General features: G+C 46.1%; 1 protein-coding gene across 1 annotated transcript in view; it reads left to right on the top strand.

The window, feature by feature from the left end:
- Positions 1-210: 210 nt before the first annotated feature.
- LOC110499460 (cystic fibrosis transmembrane conductance regulator) overlaps positions 211-20,252 on the top strand; it is an 80,308-nt gene continuing 60,266 nt past the window's right edge. The window contains exons 1-9 of the mRNA XM_036958645.1: positions 211-393; positions 1,516-1,626; positions 3,965-4,076; positions 4,966-5,181; positions 5,430-5,519; positions 17,652-17,815; positions 18,227-18,352; positions 19,224-19,341; positions 19,631-19,759. Of these exons, the coding sequence (XP_036814540.1) occupies positions 341-393; positions 1,516-1,626; positions 3,965-4,076; positions 4,966-5,181; positions 5,430-5,519; positions 17,652-17,815; positions 18,227-18,352; positions 19,224-19,341; positions 19,631-19,759 (1,119 nt within the window). The 5' untranslated portion in view covers positions 211-340. The remainder of the gene's footprint in view (positions 394-1,515; positions 1,627-3,964; positions 4,077-4,965; positions 5,182-5,429; positions 5,520-17,651; positions 17,816-18,226; positions 18,353-19,223; positions 19,342-19,630; positions 19,760-20,252) is intronic.

The raw sequence follows: 20,252 nt of genomic DNA, 5'->3' as shown, positions 1-20,252 counted from the left end.
AGGATCAAGGAAAGGACAAGACAGCCCATTTGCTGCGGTCAGTTTTGTGCGCTCCGCAGTGTGTGAGAACAGTGAATGCTGATCTGAAAAGTCGGATAGTGCGATAGTGGGTTGGATAGTGGTCGCAACTCCGGGTTGGGAAGAGACAATTTCACAACAGTGACATCACCGCTGATCTGCGCATTTAGGCTACAATCCGCACAAGGTGGGACAGTCAGAAAATCACAAGCGCTGGGTCATCCTCGAGAAAAAGGGAAGCAGAGGGACACAAATGTGAGCGACACAGCGAGGTGCAGTGATTTCACAGGTGCAGTGAAATCAAACTGGCGGTTCTCTTAGGATGCAGAAGTCACCGGTGGAAGATGCAAACTTCCTCTCCAAATATTTCTTCTGGTAAGGAATTATATGTTTTCTTCATCTATGTGCCGGCTGATTTGACGCGTAAATAAACCATGGAATGATTTTCTAGACGTGTTTGCTAGATTTGGAGAGCGCACTGTTGTTGAACGGGAACCAGGTCAGGTCAAGGTAGGTCCCAGGGATCTTACTTATTATTTTATAGATGTTTCAATGGTCACCTTTAGGGCAACTATGCACCATAGACAGTTTCTGTGTCCTGTTTTGCTCTGAGAGGAAATTCCAGCAGCCCTTTTGCGCTCCAGTGCGTCACGTGTCGATTGTCCTCCAACTTTCATAATGATTATCTTTGTATGAAATGTGTAATTGATACTAAACATCCTTCGTTATTTTTCAGGCGCGTAAAAGACTTCTACATTGTCATCTTGTAGTCTACAATAGGCCTACTCACCACACGCTTCCTGCCATTAGAAAATCCCATGTCATCCCAAAACTCATTATAATGCACATAGCCTACTCAGGATTGCCTATATATATTTTTTTAAACAAATAGATATTCAGCTATCATTTAACTATCTATATAGCTATCTAAGATGTAGTAGGCCTAATTATCCAGCTACATACACTCTGCTATTTGCTTGCTGTTTGATTTTGTCACCCTATAGATACGACTGGGCGTTTGCTTAATTAATTTATACATTTATTGATTTGGCCGATCTGTGGTCAACTTCGGAGGACATTGACCTATGTAGGTACCCCAGAAGTAGGCTATATTCTATACACGCTGTATAGCCAACTCACTTGTTGTGAGTTTTCCACTGTGCAAAAACTGGTTGAATCAACGTTGTTTACATGTCATTTTAAAATCATGTTAAATCAACGTAGAAAACTGATTGGATTTGCAAAAAGTCCTAAACATGAGGGAATTTGGTATTTTTTTCATCCAACTGTTAACCTAAATCCAATGACATGGTGACATTTAAAAAAAATGTAATGTTGAATTAAAATGAATTAATAACTACATCAAATGTAAATCAAAACAGGACTTTAAATTATGTCTGTGCTCAGTGGGATAATGTGTTCGCTTGTGTGAGTGGATAAATGTGATAGGAGTTTGTTAACAACCTAACCTCCTATACCCATTTGGTTGTTTTGCAGGTGGACATCTCCACTGTTGAGGAAGGGCTTCAGAAAGAAGTTGGAGTTGACAGATGTTTATAAAGCACCATATTTTGATCTCGCAGACAATCTTTCTGAACGACTAGAAAGGTTTGTATCAGCCAAAGTGCCTCACTTTATGAAAATGTAAGGCACATTGGACTCATATTAAATTGATATAACCATTTTATAACTATTATTCTTAATCTAAATCAGAATCACAGACGTGTGCGGCATTGGAAGTTACTAAATACAAAATTAGAAACCAATTGGATTACACACATGTAGGCACATACATTAGCCTACTTAGAGAACCTATTTTTACTTATGTCTTATTCATTTGATTCCAGCCATATGAATGATATAGAACACAAAATATTTTGATAGAGGATTAGCCTAATGCTATATCAATATATCAAATTGAGTGTTCCTGTTGGCATTGTTGTTGGTCCTTTCTTTGTTGTTGTCTTGTTGAGTTGTGAGAGTTGATCATTTATGTTTCTTACTGCTCTTTAAGTGTATTTACTGTAATAACCCCCCATTCATTCCACCGCCCATTCAATGATTGCGATGATTAGCTAAGGAACTGGAAATTCTAGACAGACAACCCCAACCTTAAATATGGGATGCTTTTTGGTTGGAGGTGGACAGACAAACATAAACCTTAGCGTGTCCCAAACAAACACACTGGAGACGGGATGAGTCAGGCTGGGCTTTCTTTCTCTAACGTCCTCCTCTCTCTCAATCTCACTTTCTCTCCAATCTCTCTGTCCCTTTCTCTCTCTGTCTCTCCCCTTTCCCCTCACTGTATTTGCCCTCTCCTCTCCGCTCTGTCCCCGTTATTTAAGAGCAAGTAAATGTCACACCTTTGAGAGGATTGTAGAAAGAACAAAGAAAAAAGGGAAGGATCTTAGGCCACCCGTTAAATGCCACCCGTGTTTTTGCCCCCGAAACAATGCAAACACAACCCTTATCCTGCTGCGGGGGCCCCTAATAGGTGGGGGCAGGGGCAGCGTCACGGTAAAGGGTGCCAGCAGCCCTCTAAATGGGTGTAAAAGTCAACCTTTAAAAGGACCAGATGCCCGGAGAGTGATAAATGACCGGGTCATTTTTTAAATCTGCCAAATACTGTTGGTAGCTGCATGGGAATTTGAACTTTACATTGAATTAACAGGTTGGTATGGTCCCTCAATCTATGATGCGCGCACGTGTTCTCTTACACCCCCTTTCTCTGTCTCTCTTTCTCTCTCAATCTCTCACTGTCTCTCTCTCTTTCTCTGTCTCTCTCTCTCTCTCTCTCAATCTCTCACTCTCTTTCTCTGTCTCCCTCTCTCTCAATCTCTCACTGTCTCTTTCTCTGTCTCTCTCTCTCTCAATCTCTCACTCTCTTTCGCTGTCTCTCTTTCTCTCTCAATCTCTCACTGTCTCTCTCTCTTTCTCTGTCTCTCTCTCTCTGTCTCTCTTTCTCTCTCAATCTCTCACTGTCTCTCTCTCTTTCTCTGTCTCTCTCTCTCTCTCTCTCTCAATATCTCACTCTCTTTCTCTGTCTCCCTCTCTCTCAATCTCTCACGGTCTCTTTCTCTGTCTCTCTCTCTCAATCTCTCACTCTCTTTCTCTGTCTCTCTTTCTCTCTCAATCTCTCACTGTCTCTCTCTCTTTCTCTGTCTCTCAATCTCTCACTCTCTTTCTCTGTCTCTCTTTCTCTCTCAATCTCTCACTGTCTCTCTCTCTTTCTCTGTCTCTCTCTCTCTCTCTCTCTCTCAATCTCTCACTCTCTTTCTCTGTCTCTCTCTCTCTCTCTCAATCTCTCACACTTTTTCTCTGTCTCTCAATCTCTCACTGTCTCTCTCTTTCTCTGTCTCTCTCTCTCAATCTCTCACCCTCTCTCTCTCTCTCTCTCTCTCTCACTCTTTCTCTGTCTCTCTTTCTCTCTTTCTCTCTCAATCTCTCACTGTCTCTCTCTCTCTCAATCTCTCACTCTCTTTCTCTGTCTCCCTCTCTCTCAATCTCTCACTGTCTCTTTCTCTGTCTCTCTCTCTCTCAATCTCTCACCCTCTTTCTCTGTCTCTCAATCTCTCACTGTCTCTCTCTCTTTCTCTGTCTCTCTCTCTCAATCTCTCACCCTCTCTCTCTCTCTCTCTCTCTCTCTCTCACTCTCTCTCTGTCTCTCTTTCTCGCTCAATCTCTCTCTCTCTCTCTCTCTCTCACATTTTCACATTTTTTCATCCTCTCTGCTTTTCTCCCTCCCTCCTTGCTCTATTTTTCTCATAAATGTTGTCATCTTTTTCTCTTTCCTCTTGTTCTCCCTCATTTGTTAAGGTCTCTGCACAAATCACAAATCACCCAGGTTATACACCAGTGCCCTGAACAATGTGCCCCTACTTTACTTTTACTGTTAGCTGTGTTTTTTAACAGTTTCTAACTCCTCTGGTCTGTGTTCTTGGTGTAGAGAATGGGACCGAGAAGTGGCATCGGCCAAGAAGAAGCCTCGGCTCTTGCGGGCACTCTCCCGTTGTTTCCTCTGGCCTTTTGTGTTCTACGGAATCCTGCTGTACTTTGGGGTGAGTCCATCTCTCCGCATAAAGCACAGTTGGCCAACGGTTACCTGGAGAGGCTGCAGTTTAACAGTCTAATTGATCAGGTGTGTTGGAGCTGGGCTGGAGCAAAAGCCTGCACACATTGTGGGCACCGGAGTTGGCCACGTTTGTCAAAAAGGCCTCCATACTTTATTAGTACGATACCAGATGATGAATCACTTTGTATTTCAAATGTAGGTCACTGTTTGGTTCTTATTATAGTGTTATTTCACCCAGCACCTAAATATACTGTGATACGCACATGACAATATCTCACATATGAGAACATGTCATGTATTGTGACAGCAGACGTGTTATACCATTGCTAGGGTTGTGTGTGTGATCAATTCCATTTAAATTCAGGAGGGAAATGGACATTTCCAATTAAAGAATGAAAAAAAAGCACCCATTTATTGTCAATGAGGAGTTGACAAGGAGTTCAAATTCACTTCCTAAATTGATGGAGAGAGTTGGAACTGGAATGGAACTGACCTCAACCCAACCCAGGCTGGCTGTTAGCCTGTTCTGTCCTGTACGTGTGTGTTACTTACTAGTGACTTAGTGGCATGACCAGAGTATGGAGAAGATGCATGTGTCACTGCAGTGTGAGTATCCCAGTGTCCCCGGCTCGGAGAGGAAGCTGACGTCAGTAGCAGGTCTTGCGTAACCTAGTGGTGTGGGGTGTTCCCCGTGGAACCTTCTAGGAATGCCCATCAGTTCAGTTCAGAGTTGATTGGAAATAAGACTAGAGGTATCAAGGTACATAGTTAAGACAATGATATCAAGCTGCCACTAAATTGTATTTTGTGGGATATATTCTGAACTCTTTACATCAATGTCTCTGGATGTTTTTTTTCCCTCTCTTTTCTTACAGGAGGCGTCGAAGACAGTGCAGCCCCAGCTCCTGGGTCGTATAATCGGCTCGTTTGACCCCATCCATGCCCCTGAGCGGGAGCAGGGTTACTACCTAGCCCTGGGTCTCTGTCTTCTCTTCACTGCTCGCTTCCTGCTCCTGCAGCCAGCCATCTTTGGACTGCACCACCTGGGCATGCAGATTCGCATCGCTCTCTTCAGCCTCATTTATAAGAAGGTGTGGGGGGAGGTGGTGTGTGTGTTTGTGTGGGCAGGGTGTGGGTGTGTGTGTATGGGCACATCTTTGGCATGCCACCACCTTGGCAGGCATGAAGATCTACATTGCCCTCTTCAGTGTAGCCAGACTCTTGTGTGAGTGTCGGGCTGTGTGGCTGCAACACCCTCTTAGTGTCACACTGCAGCCTCTCCTGCTACAGCTTTTTAACCCTTTGTGTCTGTCCTAACCCCTGACCTTTGACACCTCAGACTCTGAAGCTGTCCAGCCGGGTCCTGGACAAGATCAGCACAGGTCAGCTGGTTAGCCTGATGTCAGCCCACCTCAACAAGCTGGATGAGGTAAGAACCACCCAACTCATCTGCTGTACTAACCCTAAACTCAACCTCAATAATCTTGATGAGAAGTAAGGACCCAAGTAATCTACTTATTAACTGTCAGTTTACCAGTTTAGTCGACTGAGAATGCATTCTCCTCTATAACAATGATCAAGAAGAGCATTGTCTTATGTCAGAAAGCGTGATTTTCTTCACCGTTGCATAAGAGTGACGAAACGTGTCAGAAGACAATGGGGGAAGAGTTTTAGTGGTGAAAAATGGGGGATTTGAATGAGCCAGTTAGTTAGGGAATAGTTAGGTGGCCATGGTGGTGTGAGGGTACCAGGCTGAAGGGACCAGGTTGAAGGGACCAGGTTGAAGAGGCCAGGTTGAAGAGGCCAGGTTGAAGGGGCCAGGCTGAAGGGGCCAGGCTGAAGGGGCCAGGCTGAAGGGGCCAGGTTGAAGGGGCCAGGTTGGGCCAGTATACCGTAGTCAAGGGCAGGAGTGACATTTTGCAATCTCAACTACTTTGAATCAGTGTTGCATCGGCATCCAAACACCAAGCTATGCTTTCTACGAATTGAGACACCACAACACTAGCTGTGCTCCCTTGAATATCTCCCAATTGAACTATGTGGTAACAAAAAAACTGCAGCATGGGCCGAATCCCAGTTCGAGATACACACGCAGCCAGGCAACTCCAACCTCCCTGTAAAATCATACATCATGCAGATGTCAATGTGAGAAGGACGTAACAAATGTGAGTCACACTCCGAGCACATTTCTCCACTCCTGTTAGGCTTGGGCATGAGCCTTATGTCAGTGCTCAGTGGTAGAAAACAAGTGAAGCCAGCCATTTGTCAAGCCAACATGGGATGAGAGGGGTGTGTAATTTAGCCGTAGCTAGGCTAGTGAAGGCTGAACGTTAGGAGTCCTAGAGCAGGGGTGTTGAATGTCAATACACTCTGCTACCTGCTCCTAGGCAATTATCACCTGGATTGAATGTGGCCTCAAACTCTCACTTGTTCCCAAGCTCTCTCTTCTCCTCTCTTGTGGCTTAGCCCAAAGCTATCTCTACGAACTAGCATGAGTTTACATTGCCAAGCCCTCCAATCTAGGCTTTTTGGATAAAGGGGAAGACGGTTAACACTTCACTTGATTTCGGGCACTCTGAAACAAATCTCACATGTGAGCAGGCCAGCTAGATCGTATTGTTTTATTCAACTTCATATTCATCATCTCCAGCACCACCCCAACATCAACATGTGTGATCCACCGTCTCTTTTCAGTCTTATGTCCTACAATTTGAAATTGTGTTTTTTTACATTGGATAAAGGTACAGACTCAGATCTTCAAAATGGCGTATCATACACTGTAGTTAGAGGAAACATGAGGAAGTAATGCTGCCTTAAAAGTTGAGCAATTTATAATCCAATTTAGAAGGAAAAGGCATTCGAACGTTTAGATTTTCACACTTGCTCTACATCAATCCTTGGGAATCATACTGAATATTTAGAAAAGGAATCATTTCACCAAATTGCCAACATGGATTCTCTGAATTATTTCACCAGGTTCCCAGATTAGCCAAACCAAAAATTGTTGTATAATAAAGATAACCTTCACATTGATCAGCTACAGTGCTGTTCTTTGTTTATGCCCATTTAGCATCATTTACACCCTCTAAAGCCTTAGACCCACCCGTCTCTTAAAGAATTCATATTGAAACACATGTGAATGTGGCCACGCGCTAAAGCAGTGAGGTAGTGTTTAAAAAATTGTAGTAGCCTACAATTAGGAAAAATGTAAAACACATAAAGGCTTAGGTAAAAAAAAAAAATATCTAGACCCAGGCCTATATAGTTAAAATGGTAGCAGAAATGGCAGCAGTTTTACAGGCGCCCAACCAATTGTGCTATTATGTGGGTTTTTTTTTTAACATAATGTTTCTGCAACCAGATCTTACGGTAAATAAGAGGTTCTGGATATCAGGACAGCGATCACTCACCTCAGATTGGACGAAGATTTTTTTTCTACAACAAGCAGGACGCACAGGACATTCTCCAAACACCCGACAGGGCCGACATCCCCGTTATTTGCAAGAGGAAGCGACGCAGGTACAGAGGACAAAGAGCCGGATGTCTCGTGAGGACCCGCAGAAGGCGAGTGGGAAAGCTGCCGTTACCGTCAATACTACTCGCCAACGTGCAATCATTGGACAATAAATTAGACGAGGTATGATCACGAATATTACCGACCAATGGGACATCAAAAACTGTAATATCCTATGTTTCACGGAATCGTGGCTGAATGATGACATGGATATTCAGGTAGCAGGATATACACTGCACCAGCAAGATAGAACAGCACACTCCGGTAAGACGAGGGGGGGCGGTCTGTGCATATTTGTAAACACAGCTGGTGCACGAAATCTAAGGAAGTCTCTAGATTTTGCTCTCCTGAAGTAGAGTATATTGTGATAAATTGCAGGCCACACTACTTGCCTAGAGAGTTTTCAGCTATACTTTTCGTGGTTGTTTATTTACCACCACAGACAGATGCTGGCACTAAGACCGCACTCAGTCAGCTGTATAAGTTAATAAGCAAACAGGAAACCGCTCACCCAGAGGCGGTGCTCCTAGTGGCCGGAGACTTTAATGCAGGGAAACGTAAATCAGTTCTACCAAATTTCTATCAGCATGTTAAATATGCAACCAGAGGGGGGTAAATTCTAGATCACCTGTACTCCACACACAGAGACGCATACAAAGCTCTCCCTCGCCCTCAATTTGGTAAATCAGACCACAATTCTACCCACCTGATTCCTGCCTACAAGCACAAATTAAAGCAGGAAGCACGGGTGACTCGGTCTATAAAAAAGTGGTCAGATGAAGCAGATGCTAAACTACAGGACTATTTTGCTATCACAGGCTGGAACATGTTCCGGGATTCTTCCGATGGCACTGAGGAGTACACCACATCAGTCAATGGCTTTATCAATAAGTGCATCGAAGACGTCGTCCCCACAGTGGCTGTACGTACATACCCCAACCAGAAGCCATGGATTACAGGCAACATTCGCACTGAGCTAAAGGGTAGAGCTGCCTCTTTCAAGGGGCGGGACTCTAACCCGGAAGCTTACAAGAAATCCTGCTATGCCCTGCGACGAACCATAAAACAGGCAAAGCGTCAATACAGGGCTAAAATTGATTCATACTACACCAGCTCCAACGCTCGTCTTATGTGGCAGGGCTTGCACATTTTTACAGACTACAAACGGAAGCACAGCCGCGAGCTGCCCAGTGACACGAGCCTACCAGACAAGCTAAATCACTTCTATGCTCGCTTCGAGACAAGCAACACTGAGGCATGCATGAGAGCATCAGCAGTTCCGGACAACTGTGCGATCATGCTGTGTGATCATGCAGGGCCAGACGGATTACCAGGACGTGTGCTCCGGGCATGTGCTGACCAACTGGCAGGTGTCTTCACTGACATTTTCAACATGTCCCCGATTGAGTCTGTAATACCAACATGTTTCAAGCAGACCACCATAGTCTCTGTGCCCAAGGACACAAAGGCAACCTGCCTAAATGACTACAGATCCGTAGCACTCACGTCCTTAGCAATGAAGTGCTTTGAAAGGCTGGTAATCGCTCACATCAACACCATTATCCCAGAAACTAGAGACCCACTCCAATTTGCATACCACCCAAACAGATTATGCAATCTCTATTGCACTCCACACTGCCCTTTCCCACCTGGAAAAAAGGAACACTTATGTGAGAATGCTATTCATTGACTACAGCTCAGCGTTCAACATCATAGTACCCTCAAAGCTCATCACTAAGCTAAGGATCCTAAACACCTCCCTCTGCAACTGGATCCTGGACTTCCTGACGGGCCACCCCCAGGTGGTGAGGGTAGGTAGCAACACATCTGCCACACTGATCCTCTACACTGGAGCTCCCCAGGGGTGCGTGCTCAGTCCCCTCCTGTACTCCCTGTTCACCCATGACTGCATGGCCAGGCACGACTCCAACACCATCATTAAGTTTGCAGATGACACAACAGTGGTAGGCCTGATCACTGACAACAACGATACAGCCTATAGGGAGGAGGTCAGCGACCTGGCCGGGTGGTGCCAGAATAACAACATATCCCTCAACATAATCAAGACTAAGGAGATGATTGTGGACTACAGGAAAAGGAGGACCGAGCACGCCCCCATTCTCATCGGCGGGGCTGTAGTGGAGCAGGTTGAGAGCTTCAAGTTCCTTGGTGTCCACATCAAAACAAATTAGAATGGTCCAAACACACCAAGACAGTCGTGAAGAGGGCACGACAAAGCCTATTCCCCCTCAGGAAATTAAAAAGAAACTAAAACTCCAACCGCAAGGCACTACAGAGGGTAGTGCGTACGGCCCAGTACATCACTGCGGCTAACCTGCCTGCCATCCAGGACCTCTACACCAGGCAGTGTCAGAGGAAGGCCCTCAAAATTGTCAAAGACCCCAGCCATCCCAGTCATAGACTGTTTTCTCTACTACCGCATGGCAAGCGGTACCAGAGTGCCAAGTCTAGGACAAAATGTCTTCTCAACAGTTTTTTACCCCAAGCCATAAGACTCCTGAACTGGTAATCAAATGGCTACCCGGACTATTTGCATTGTGTGCCACCCCAACCCCTCTTTTACGCTGCTGCTACTCTCTGTTTATCTTATATGCAAAGTCACTTTAACTATACATTCATGTACATACTACCTCAATACCAGTGCTCCCGCACATTGGCTAACCGGGCTATCTGCATTGTGTCCCGCCACCCTCCACCCGCCAACCCCTCTTTTACGCTACTGCTACTCTATGTTTATATTATATGCATAGTCACTTAACCATATCTACAAGTACAGTGCGGCAAAAAAGTATTTAGTCAGCCACCAATTGTGCAAGTTCTCCCACTTAAAAAGATGAGAGAGGCCTGTAATTTTCATAATACGTACACTTCAACTATGACATACAAAATGAGAAAAAAAATTCCAGAAAATCACATTGTAGGATTTTTTATGAATTTATTTGCAAATTATGGTAGAAAATAAGTATTTGGTGAATAACAAAAGTTTATCTCAATACTTTGTTATATACCCTTTGTTGGCAATGACAGAGGTCAAACGTTTTCTGTAAGTCTTCACAAGGTTTCCACACACTGTTGCTGGTATTTTGGCCCATTCCCCCATTCAGATCTCCTCTAGAGCAGTGATGTTTTGGGGCTGTTGCTGGGCAACACAGACTTTCAACTCCCTCCAAAGATTTTCTATGGGGTTGAGATCTGGAGACTGGCTAGGCCACTCCAGGACCTTGAAATGCTTCTTACTTCTTCCTTCGTTGCCCGGGCGGTGTGTTTGGGATCATTGTCATGCTGAAAGACCCAGCCACGTTTCATCTTCAATGCCCTTGCTGATGGAAGGAGGTTTTCACTAAAAATCTCATGATACATGGCCCCATTCATTATTTTCTTTACACAGATCAGTCGTCCGTGTCCCTTTGCAGAAAAACAGCCCCAAAGCATGATGTTTCCACCCCCATGCTTCACAGTAGGTATGGTGTTCTATGGATGCAACTCAGCATTCTTTGTCCTCCAAACATGACGAGTTGAGTTTTTACCAAAAAGTCATATTTTGGTTTCATCTGACCATATGACATTCTCCCAATCTTCTTCTGGATCATCCAAATGCTCTCTAGCAAACTTCAGACGGGCCTGGACATGTACTGGCTTAAGCAGGGGGACACGTCTGGCACTGCAGGATTTGAGTCCCTGGCGGCGTAGTGTGTTACTGATGGTAGGCTTTGTTACTTTGGTCCCAGCAGGTCATTTACTAGGTCCCCCCGTGTGGTTCTGGGATTTTTGCTCACCGTTCTTGTGATCATTTTGACCCCACGGGGTGAGATCTTGCGTGGAGCCCCAGATCGAGGGAGATTATCAGTGGTCTTGTATGTCTTCCATTTCCTAATAATTGCTCCCACAAAGGATTTCTTCAAACCAAGCTGCTTACCTATTGCAGATTCAGTCTTCCCAGCCTGGTGCAGGTCTACAATTTTGTTTCTGGTGTCCTTTGACAGCTCTTTGGTCTTGGCCATAGTGGAGTTTGGAGTGTGACTGTTTGAGGTTGTGGACAGGTGTCTTTTATACTGATTACAAGTTCAATCAGGTGCCAAAAATACAGGTAACGAGTGGAGGACAGAGGAGCCTCTTAAAGAAGAAGTTACAGGTCTGTGAGTGTCACGGTTTTCTTTATGTGAAAGAGAGTCAGACCAAAATGCGGCGTGTAGATTGCTATCAATGTTTATTAAACTGAAGCAACACGAATCTAAATACAAACACTGCAAAACAATAAACGTAACGAAAACTGAAACAGCCTAATACTGGTGCATATAAACACAGAACAAGGACATCAGGACACTAAGGACAGGAACAATCACCCACAAAACCCAACACCAAACAGGCTACCTAAATATGGTTCCCAATCAGAGACAATGACGAACACCTGCCTCTGATTGAGAACCATATCAGGCCAAACATAGAACTAGACAAACTAGACATGTAACATAGTAACATAGAATGCCCACTCAGCTCACACCCTGACCAACCAAAACATAGAAACATACAAAGCAAAACATGGTCAGGGTGTGACAGTGTGACCCCCCCCCCCCCAAGGTGCGGACTCCGGCCGCAAAACCTGAACCTATTGGGGAGGGTCTGGGTGGGCATCTGTCCGCGGTGGCGGCTCTGGTGCTGGACGTGGCCCCCACTTCACCATAGTCTTAGTCCGCTTTATTGTCTGCTTCCGTGGCCTCCTAACCACGGCGACCCTTCTCAATGGACAGAGGGGCAGCTCGGGACAGAGGGGCGGCAGCTCGGGGCAGAGGGGCGGCTGCTCGGGGCAGAGGGCGGCTGCTCGGGGGAGAGGGGCAGGGGCTCTGGGCAGAGGGGCAGGGGCTCTGGCGCCTCTGGGCTGAGGGGCTCTGGCGCCTCTTGGCTGAGGGGCTCTGGCGCCTCTGGGCTTAGGGGCTCTGGCGCCTCTGGGCTGAGGGGCTCTGGCGCCTCTGGGCTGAGGGGCTCTGGCGCCTCTGGGCTGAGGGGCTCTGGCGCCTCTGGGCTGAGAGGCTCTGGCGCCTCTGGGCTGAGAGGCTCTGGCGCCTCTGGGCTGAGGGGCTCTGGCGGCCCCTGGCTGACTGGTGGCACTGGCGGCCCCTGGCTGACTGGCGGCACTGGCGGCCCCTGGCTGACTGGCGGCACTGGCGGCCCCTGGCTGACTGGCGGCACTGGCGGCCCCTGGCTGACTGGCGGCACTGGCGGCTCCTTGCAGACTGGCGGCACTGGCGGCTCCTTGCAGACGGGCGGCACTGGCGGCGCTGGGCAGACGGGCGGCTCAGGCGGCGCTGGGCAGACGGACGGCTCAGGCGGCGCTGGGCAGACAGGCGGCTCAGGCGGCACTGGGCAGACGGGCGGCTCTGGCGGCGCTGGGCAGACGGGCGTCTCAGGCGGCGCTGGGCAGACGGGTGGCTCAGGCGGTGCTGGGCAGACGGGCGGCTCAGGCGGCGCTGGGCAGACGGGTGGCTCAGGCGGCGCTGGGCAGACGGGTGGCTCAGGCGGCGCTGGAGAGGAAGGCTCTGGCAGCGCTGGAGAGGAGGGAGCCCCTGTAAGGATGGGCCGGAGAGACAGCCTGGTGCGGGGGGCTGCCACCGGAGGGCTGGTGCGTGGGGGTGGTGACGGATAGACCGGGCCGTGCAGGCGCACTGGAGTTCTTGAGCACCGAGCCTGCCCAACCTTACCCGGTTGAATGGTCCCGGTCGTCTGCATAGCCCCGAACCGGGGACACCGTGCGCAAGGCTGGTGCCATGTAAGCCGGCCCAAGGAGACGCACTGGAGATCAGATGCGTAGAGCCGGCTTCATGGCACTTGGCTCGATGCCCACTCTAGCCCGGCCGATACGCAGAGCTGGAATGTACCGCACCGGCCTGTGCACCCGCACTGGGGACACCGTGCGCTCCACCGCATAACACGGTGCCTGCCCGGTCTCTCTCGCCCTCCGGTAAGCACAGGAAGTTGCCGCAGGTCCTGTGTGCCTCCCCCAATAAATTTTTGGGGCTGACTCTCGGGCTTCCTTGCCAGCCGTGTTCCCTCATATCGCCGGCTCCTCTCTCCAGCTGCATCTGCTCTCCTAGCTGCCTCCACCTGTTCCCATGGAAGGCGATCCTTTCCCGCCAGGATCTCCTCCCATGTGTAGCAACCCTTGCCGTCCAATACATCGTCCCAAGTCCATTCCTCTTTGCGCCGCTGTTGCTGTTGCCCGTTACCACGCCGCTTGGTCCTGTTGTGGTGGGTGATTCTGTCACGGTTTTCTTTATGTGAAAGAGAGTCAGACCAAAATGCGTTGTGTAGATTGCGATCCATGTTTATTAAACTGAAGCAACACAAATCTAAATACAAACACTACAAAACAATAAACGTAACAAAAACCGAAACAGCCTAATACTGGTGCATATAAACACAGAACAAGGACATCAGGACAATAAGGACAGGAACAATCACCCACAAAACCCAACACCAAACAGGCTACCTAAATATGGTTCCCAAGCATTTCGCTCCACGTGCAATAACATCTGCTAAATATATGTATGTGACCAATAAAAATTGATTTGATTGGATTTGTACAGTATCTTTCCCTTGATCTTGCTTTGTTTCCCACTACCTGCTGCTGAAAAACATCCCCACAGCATGATGCTGTCACCACCATGCTTCATCGTAGGGATGGTGCCAGGTTTCCTCCAGACATGACGCTTGGAATTCAGTCCAAAGAGTTCAATATTGGTTTCATCATACCAGATAATCTTGTTTCTCATGGTGTGAGTGTCCTTTAGGTGCTTTTTGGCAAACTCCAAGTGGGCTGTCATGTGCCTTTTACTGAGGAGTGGCATCCGTCTGGCCACTCTACCATAAAGGCCTGATTGGTGGAGTGCTGCAGAGATGGTTGTTCTCCTGGAAGGTTCTCCCATCTCCACAGAGGAACTCTGGAGCTCCGTCAGAGTGACCATCGGGTCCTCGGTCACCTCCCTGACCAAGGCCTTTCTGCCCCGATTGCTCAGTTTGGCCAGGCGGCCAGCTCTAGGAATAGTCTTGGTGGATCCAAACTTCTTCCATTTAATAATGATGGAGGCCACTGTGTTCTTGGGGACCTTCAATGCTGCAGAATTTTTTTGGTACCCTTCCCAAGATCTGTGACTCCATACAATATTGTCTCGGAGCTCTACGGAGTATTCCTTTGACCTCATGGCTTGGGTTTTGCTCTTACATGTACTGTCAATTGTGGGACTTTATAAAGACAGGTGTGCACCTTCCCAAATCATGTCCAATCAATTGAATTTACCACAGGTGGACTCCAATCAAGTTGTAGAAACATCACAAGGATGATAAACGGAAACAGGGTACGCCTGAGCTCAATTTCGAGACTCATAGCAAAGTGTCTGATTGACGTACTTTGTTGCGAAAAGTGCAAATCAATCCCAGAACAACAGCAAAGGACCATGTGAAGATGCTGGAGTAAACAGGTACAAAAGTTTCGATATCCACAGTAAAATGGGTCCTATACCGACATAACCTGAAAGGCCGCTCAGCAAGGAAGAAGCCACTGCTCCAAAACCGCCATAAAAAAGCCAGACTACGGTTTGCAACTGCACATGGGGACAAAATCATACTTTTTTGAGAAATGTCCTCTGGTCTGATGAAACAAAAATAGAACTGTTTGGCCATAATGACCATCGTTATGTTTGGAGGAAAAAGGAGTAGGCTTGCAAACCGAAGAACACCATCCCAACCGTGAAGCATGGGGGTGGCAGTATCATGTTGTGGGGGTGCTTTGCTGTAGGAGGGACTGGTGCACTTCACAAAATAGATGGCATCATGAGGTAGGAAAATTATGTAGATATATTGAAGCAACATCTCAAGACATCAGTTAAGTTAAATCTTGGTCTTAAAATGGTCCTCCAAAATGACAATGACCCCAAGCATACTTCCAAAGTTGTGGCAAAATGGCTTAAGGACAACAAAGTCAAGGTATTGGAGTTGCCATCACAAAGCCCTGACCTCAATCCTACAGAACATTTGTGAGCAGAACTGAAAAAGCACGTGCGAGCAAGGAGGCCTACAAGCCTGACTCAGTTACACCAGCCCTGTCAGGAGGAATGAGCCAAAATTCACCCAATTTATTGTGGGAAGCTTGTGGAAGGCTAACCGAAACGTTTGACCCAAGTTAAACAATTTAAAAGCAATGCTACTGAATACTAATTGAGTGTATGTAAACTTCTGACCCACTGGGAATTGGACGAAAGACAAAAAAACTGAAATAAATCATTCTCTCTACTATCATTCTGACATTTCGCATTCTTAAAATAAAGTGGTAATCCTATCTCACCTAAAACAGGGAATTTTTACTAGGATTAAATGTCAGGAATTGTGGAAAAACTGAGTTTAAATGTATTTGGCTAAGGTGTATGTAAACTTCCGATTTCAACTGTACTTTCTTTGGTTTGCAAGCCTCCTCCTTTTTCCTCCAAACATAAATATGGTCATTATGACCAAACAGTTCTAATTTTGTTTCATCAGACCAGAAGTACGATCTTTGTCCACATGTGCATTTGCAAACCGTGGTCTGGCTTTTTGATGGCAGTTTTGGAGCAGTGGCTTCTTCCTTGCTGAGTGGCCTTTCAGGTTATGTCGATATAGGACTCGTTTTACTGTGGTTATAGAAACTTTTGTGCCTGTTTCCTCCAGCATCTTCACAAGATCCTTTGCTGTTGTTCTGTTATTCTGGGACTTTTCACACCAAAGCACGTTCATCTCTAGGAGACAGAACGTGTCTCCTTCCTGAGCGGTATGACAGCTACGTGGTCCCATGGTGTTTATAGTTGCGTACTATTGTTTGTACAGATGAATGTGGTACCTTCAGGTGTTTGGAAATTGCTCCCAAGGATGACCTAGACTGGTGGTAAACAATTTTTTTTCTAAGGTCTTGGCTGATTTCATGTGATTTTACCATGATGTCCAACAAAAAGGCAGAGAGTTTGAAGATAGGCCTTGAAATACATCCACAGGTACACCTCCAATTGACTCAAATTATGTCAATTATTTATTTTATTATTTCATTATTTCATGAATATCACTAACAGCAACAGAATAAACAAAATTGTAATTACATACCGAGAGTAGAAAATAGGAGAATATTTTCTCTCACGATGTCAACTTTATTTCTCAACTTCTAATATTGAACTAATTACACTTACTGGAGCTAATTACACTTACTGGAGCTAATTACACTCACTGGAGCTAAATACACTCACTGGAGTTAATCACATTCACTGAGGTATCTCACATAGGCTTAGAAAAAGCACCTGCGAATAGTTGACCAGTGTGGCAAGTGCCGCTGGCTGCTGGTGAGCTTTCCTGAATTGGACATACATTTTTGCCAACACATGGCTAACCTTTGTTTGACCAGCTTAACAGCTTATTTTATTGAAAATGTGTTTTGGAGTTACCTTTCTAGCTAATAGGCTATATAAGAGTTTACACTTCCTCTTCCAATTATAATGTGGGGAGGTCAAAATTCTGAAAAACTATGTACCAAATCTATTAATTTTAAAATGTTGATTACTTCTCTTTGCCATTATGGGGCGGCAGGGTAGCCTAGTGGTTAGAGCATTGGACTAGTAACTGGAAGGTTGCAAGTTCAAACCCCCGAGCTGACAAGGTTCAATTCTGTCGTTCTGCCCCTGAACAGGCAGTTAACCCACTGTTCCTAGGCCATCATTGAAAATAAGAATGTGTTCTTAACTGACTTGCCTAGTTAAATAAAGGTAAAATAAAATTATCATTCACCTGATTGTAAAACAACAAAAATGTTTTTTTGCTATGGGGTCCCTGGGTTGCCGATTTGCCTGGGAGGGTTGAAGACACATGGTGTAAAATATGTAAATATGTATTGTAGATTTGTCGTTACATATATTTTTTTGTTGTGCTTTTGCTTGTTTGTGTGTGTGTGTTCTGTGTACATATACATGTTACTGCGTGTGTCCTCTCTTCATACATTCATGTGTATGTGTGTTGCAGAGTCTTGGCCTGGCCCACTTTGTGTGGATCACCCCTCTGCAGTGCATCCTGTGTGTGGGATTGATCTGGGAGCTGATCGAGGTGAATGGTTTCTGTGCCCTGGCTGCCCTCACCCTGCTGGGCATCATACAGGCCTGCCTCTCTCAGAAGATGGGGCCTCACAGGTGGGTACTGGACTGTACAGGAGTTCACACACACACACACACACACACACACACTGTGCACTCTAGATGGGTCTGTACAGGACAGGTATCTCTGATCTCCTCCACTGATCTCATCTTACCCACATAGAACAGAACGGCATGGCCTGTGCCCCTGAGAAATGTCAACAAAGTAGGAATAACTGCCTATTCAGATGGGCACAACTTTCACTGTTCCACACAAAACTCTTTTGATCCAGAAATAAATCTTGTTAATTAACATCCAAACCTATTAAGTCTTCATGTTTATGTTCTCAGCCATCTCTCTGAAGTTGAAAAGTCTCATTAATTGTATCAATATGGTGTGTGTGTCTTATTTTCTGTGTGTGTGTGTGTGTGTGTGTGTGTGTGTGTTTGGGGGGGTCCTATGATCAGGCAGAAAAGAGCAGGGTTAATCAGCAGGCGTCTGGCTCTGACCTCAGAGATCGTAGAGAACATCCACTCAGTGAAGGCCTACGGCTGGGAGGAGGTGATGGAGACCATCATCAAGAACATCAGACAGTAAGACACACAAAACACTCCATAACTATAACCTAATACTGTACATAAACAGAGACAAGTGATCTTACAAGCATTAACCACTGGGTGGTTCCAGCCCTGAATGCTGATTGGCTGACAGCCATGGTATATAAGACCGTATACCATGGGAATGACAAAACATTTATTTTTACTGCTCTAATGACTTTAGTAACCCGTTTCTAATAGCAATAAGGCGTGGTTTTTGGTATATGGTATATACCTCGGCTAATGGCTGTGTCCAGGCACTCCGCGATGCGTCTTGCGTAAGTAAAAGCCCTTAGCCGTGGTATATTGGCCATACCCCCCCCCCCCCCCCCCCCCCCCCCCCCCGTGCCTTATTGCTTAAATGTTCAAGGCAACAATCCCAGAGCTATAGGGAAAGTGGTCATGCTTTGACTCTGTTGTAATACTCTGACGTGAAAAGTCATGTTAGCAACAGGAACTAAGATCTTCTTGGAACTAAAAACGGTTAGTTTGGATAGATGATCTGTGACTCATTAATGAGATTCCCATCAAGATAATTTTGCTTCAATTCCTTTAAATTTGACTCAAAGCTCAAAGGAAGCATTAATTGCACTCTATGATCATGACACATGACTTTCACAAGCAAAGCCAATCAGAGCAACAATCCTGCATTGTGCAGTCTAGTCAATCAATGGAGAGCTCTATCCTTGATGCATTATGTTTTTTGGTTATACAGTCCTTGAGTAAATTGCCAATGTTCAATGTTTAATTCCTGTCTGATTTGGGAGAATGTGGGGCTAAATCCATAATTAGATTTCCCTGTGGTTGTTTGTCCCCCCCCCCCCCCCCACCTCTCCTCTCCCTTCCCTCCCCTCCCCTCCCCTCCCAGGGATGAGATGACGCTGACGAGGAAGATTGGTTCTCTGCGGTACTTCTACAGTGCCTCCTACTTCTTCTCTGCCATCCTGGTCATTGTGTCAGCTATCGTGCCCCACGCCCTCAGCAAGGTACTTTCCCCACTGGTCTATATATATTTATTTCAAATATAATTGACTTGTGATGTTTTTGATGTTGTGAGTATTTGTTTTGTGTTTGTATTGTTGACAAAGTATGACAAATTATTTTCCCCTTGGGGATTAATAAAATACCTTTTCTTATCTGTTTCACTACAAAACACACACGTTTCACATACGTAGACACCGGTATTGTGGTGGATATAATGAATATGAGGTAAAACATCTGTGAAATACGCCTATTGGGGATGAATAAAATACAATCTGAATGGGGTCTATCCAGGGCATCATCCTGAGAAGTATCTTCACAACTGCCTCTTACCTCATGGTGCTCCGTATGACCCTCACCAGACAGCTGCCCGGCTCCATACAGATGTGGTACGACACCCTGGCGCTGGTCACAAAGATAGAGGTGAGGCGGTTATGTTTACTTGGGCATGGGAGGAAAAGACCGATGGGGGGGGGGGGGGGGACGGGAGAAGGATGGAGGGAGGACAGGGGGAGGTGAGAGGGATGGATGGGGTTTCAACGTTCCATTCAGATGCTGTACAGTACGCTGGAACATTGGGTCACCGTCGAAGTGGGAATTTAACTTTGGTAGAGTCCAGTAGAGGGCTGTAATAGTTGGGAGTTGGGTTGGAGAAGCACATGTTGTAGGCATGTTGTAGTCTGTATATAATGTATATAATGTAAATTTGCATGTGGAATGTACAGACTTGAGGAGGTGGAGGGGAAATGAGTGCTTGTTAACAGAGGTTGATGATGACTCTGTTTTTGTCATTGTCAACTCTTGTTTTGTCAGTGTCCCTGAAGGTTATGTCAGTGTCCCTGAAGGTTATGTCAGTGTCCCTGAAGGTTATGTCAGTGTCCCTGAAGGTTATGTCAGTGTCCCTGAAGGTTATGTC

This window comes from Oncorhynchus mykiss, chromosome 2 (genome assembly GCF_013265735.2).
Source record: "Oncorhynchus mykiss isolate Arlee chromosome 2, USDA_OmykA_1.1, whole genome shotgun sequence".
NCBI lineage: Eukaryota > Metazoa > Chordata > Actinopteri > Salmoniformes > Salmonidae > Oncorhynchus > Oncorhynchus mykiss.
The sequence above is the reverse complement of the archived record's forward strand: the minus strand, read 5'-3'. Positions and strand labels throughout refer to the sequence as shown.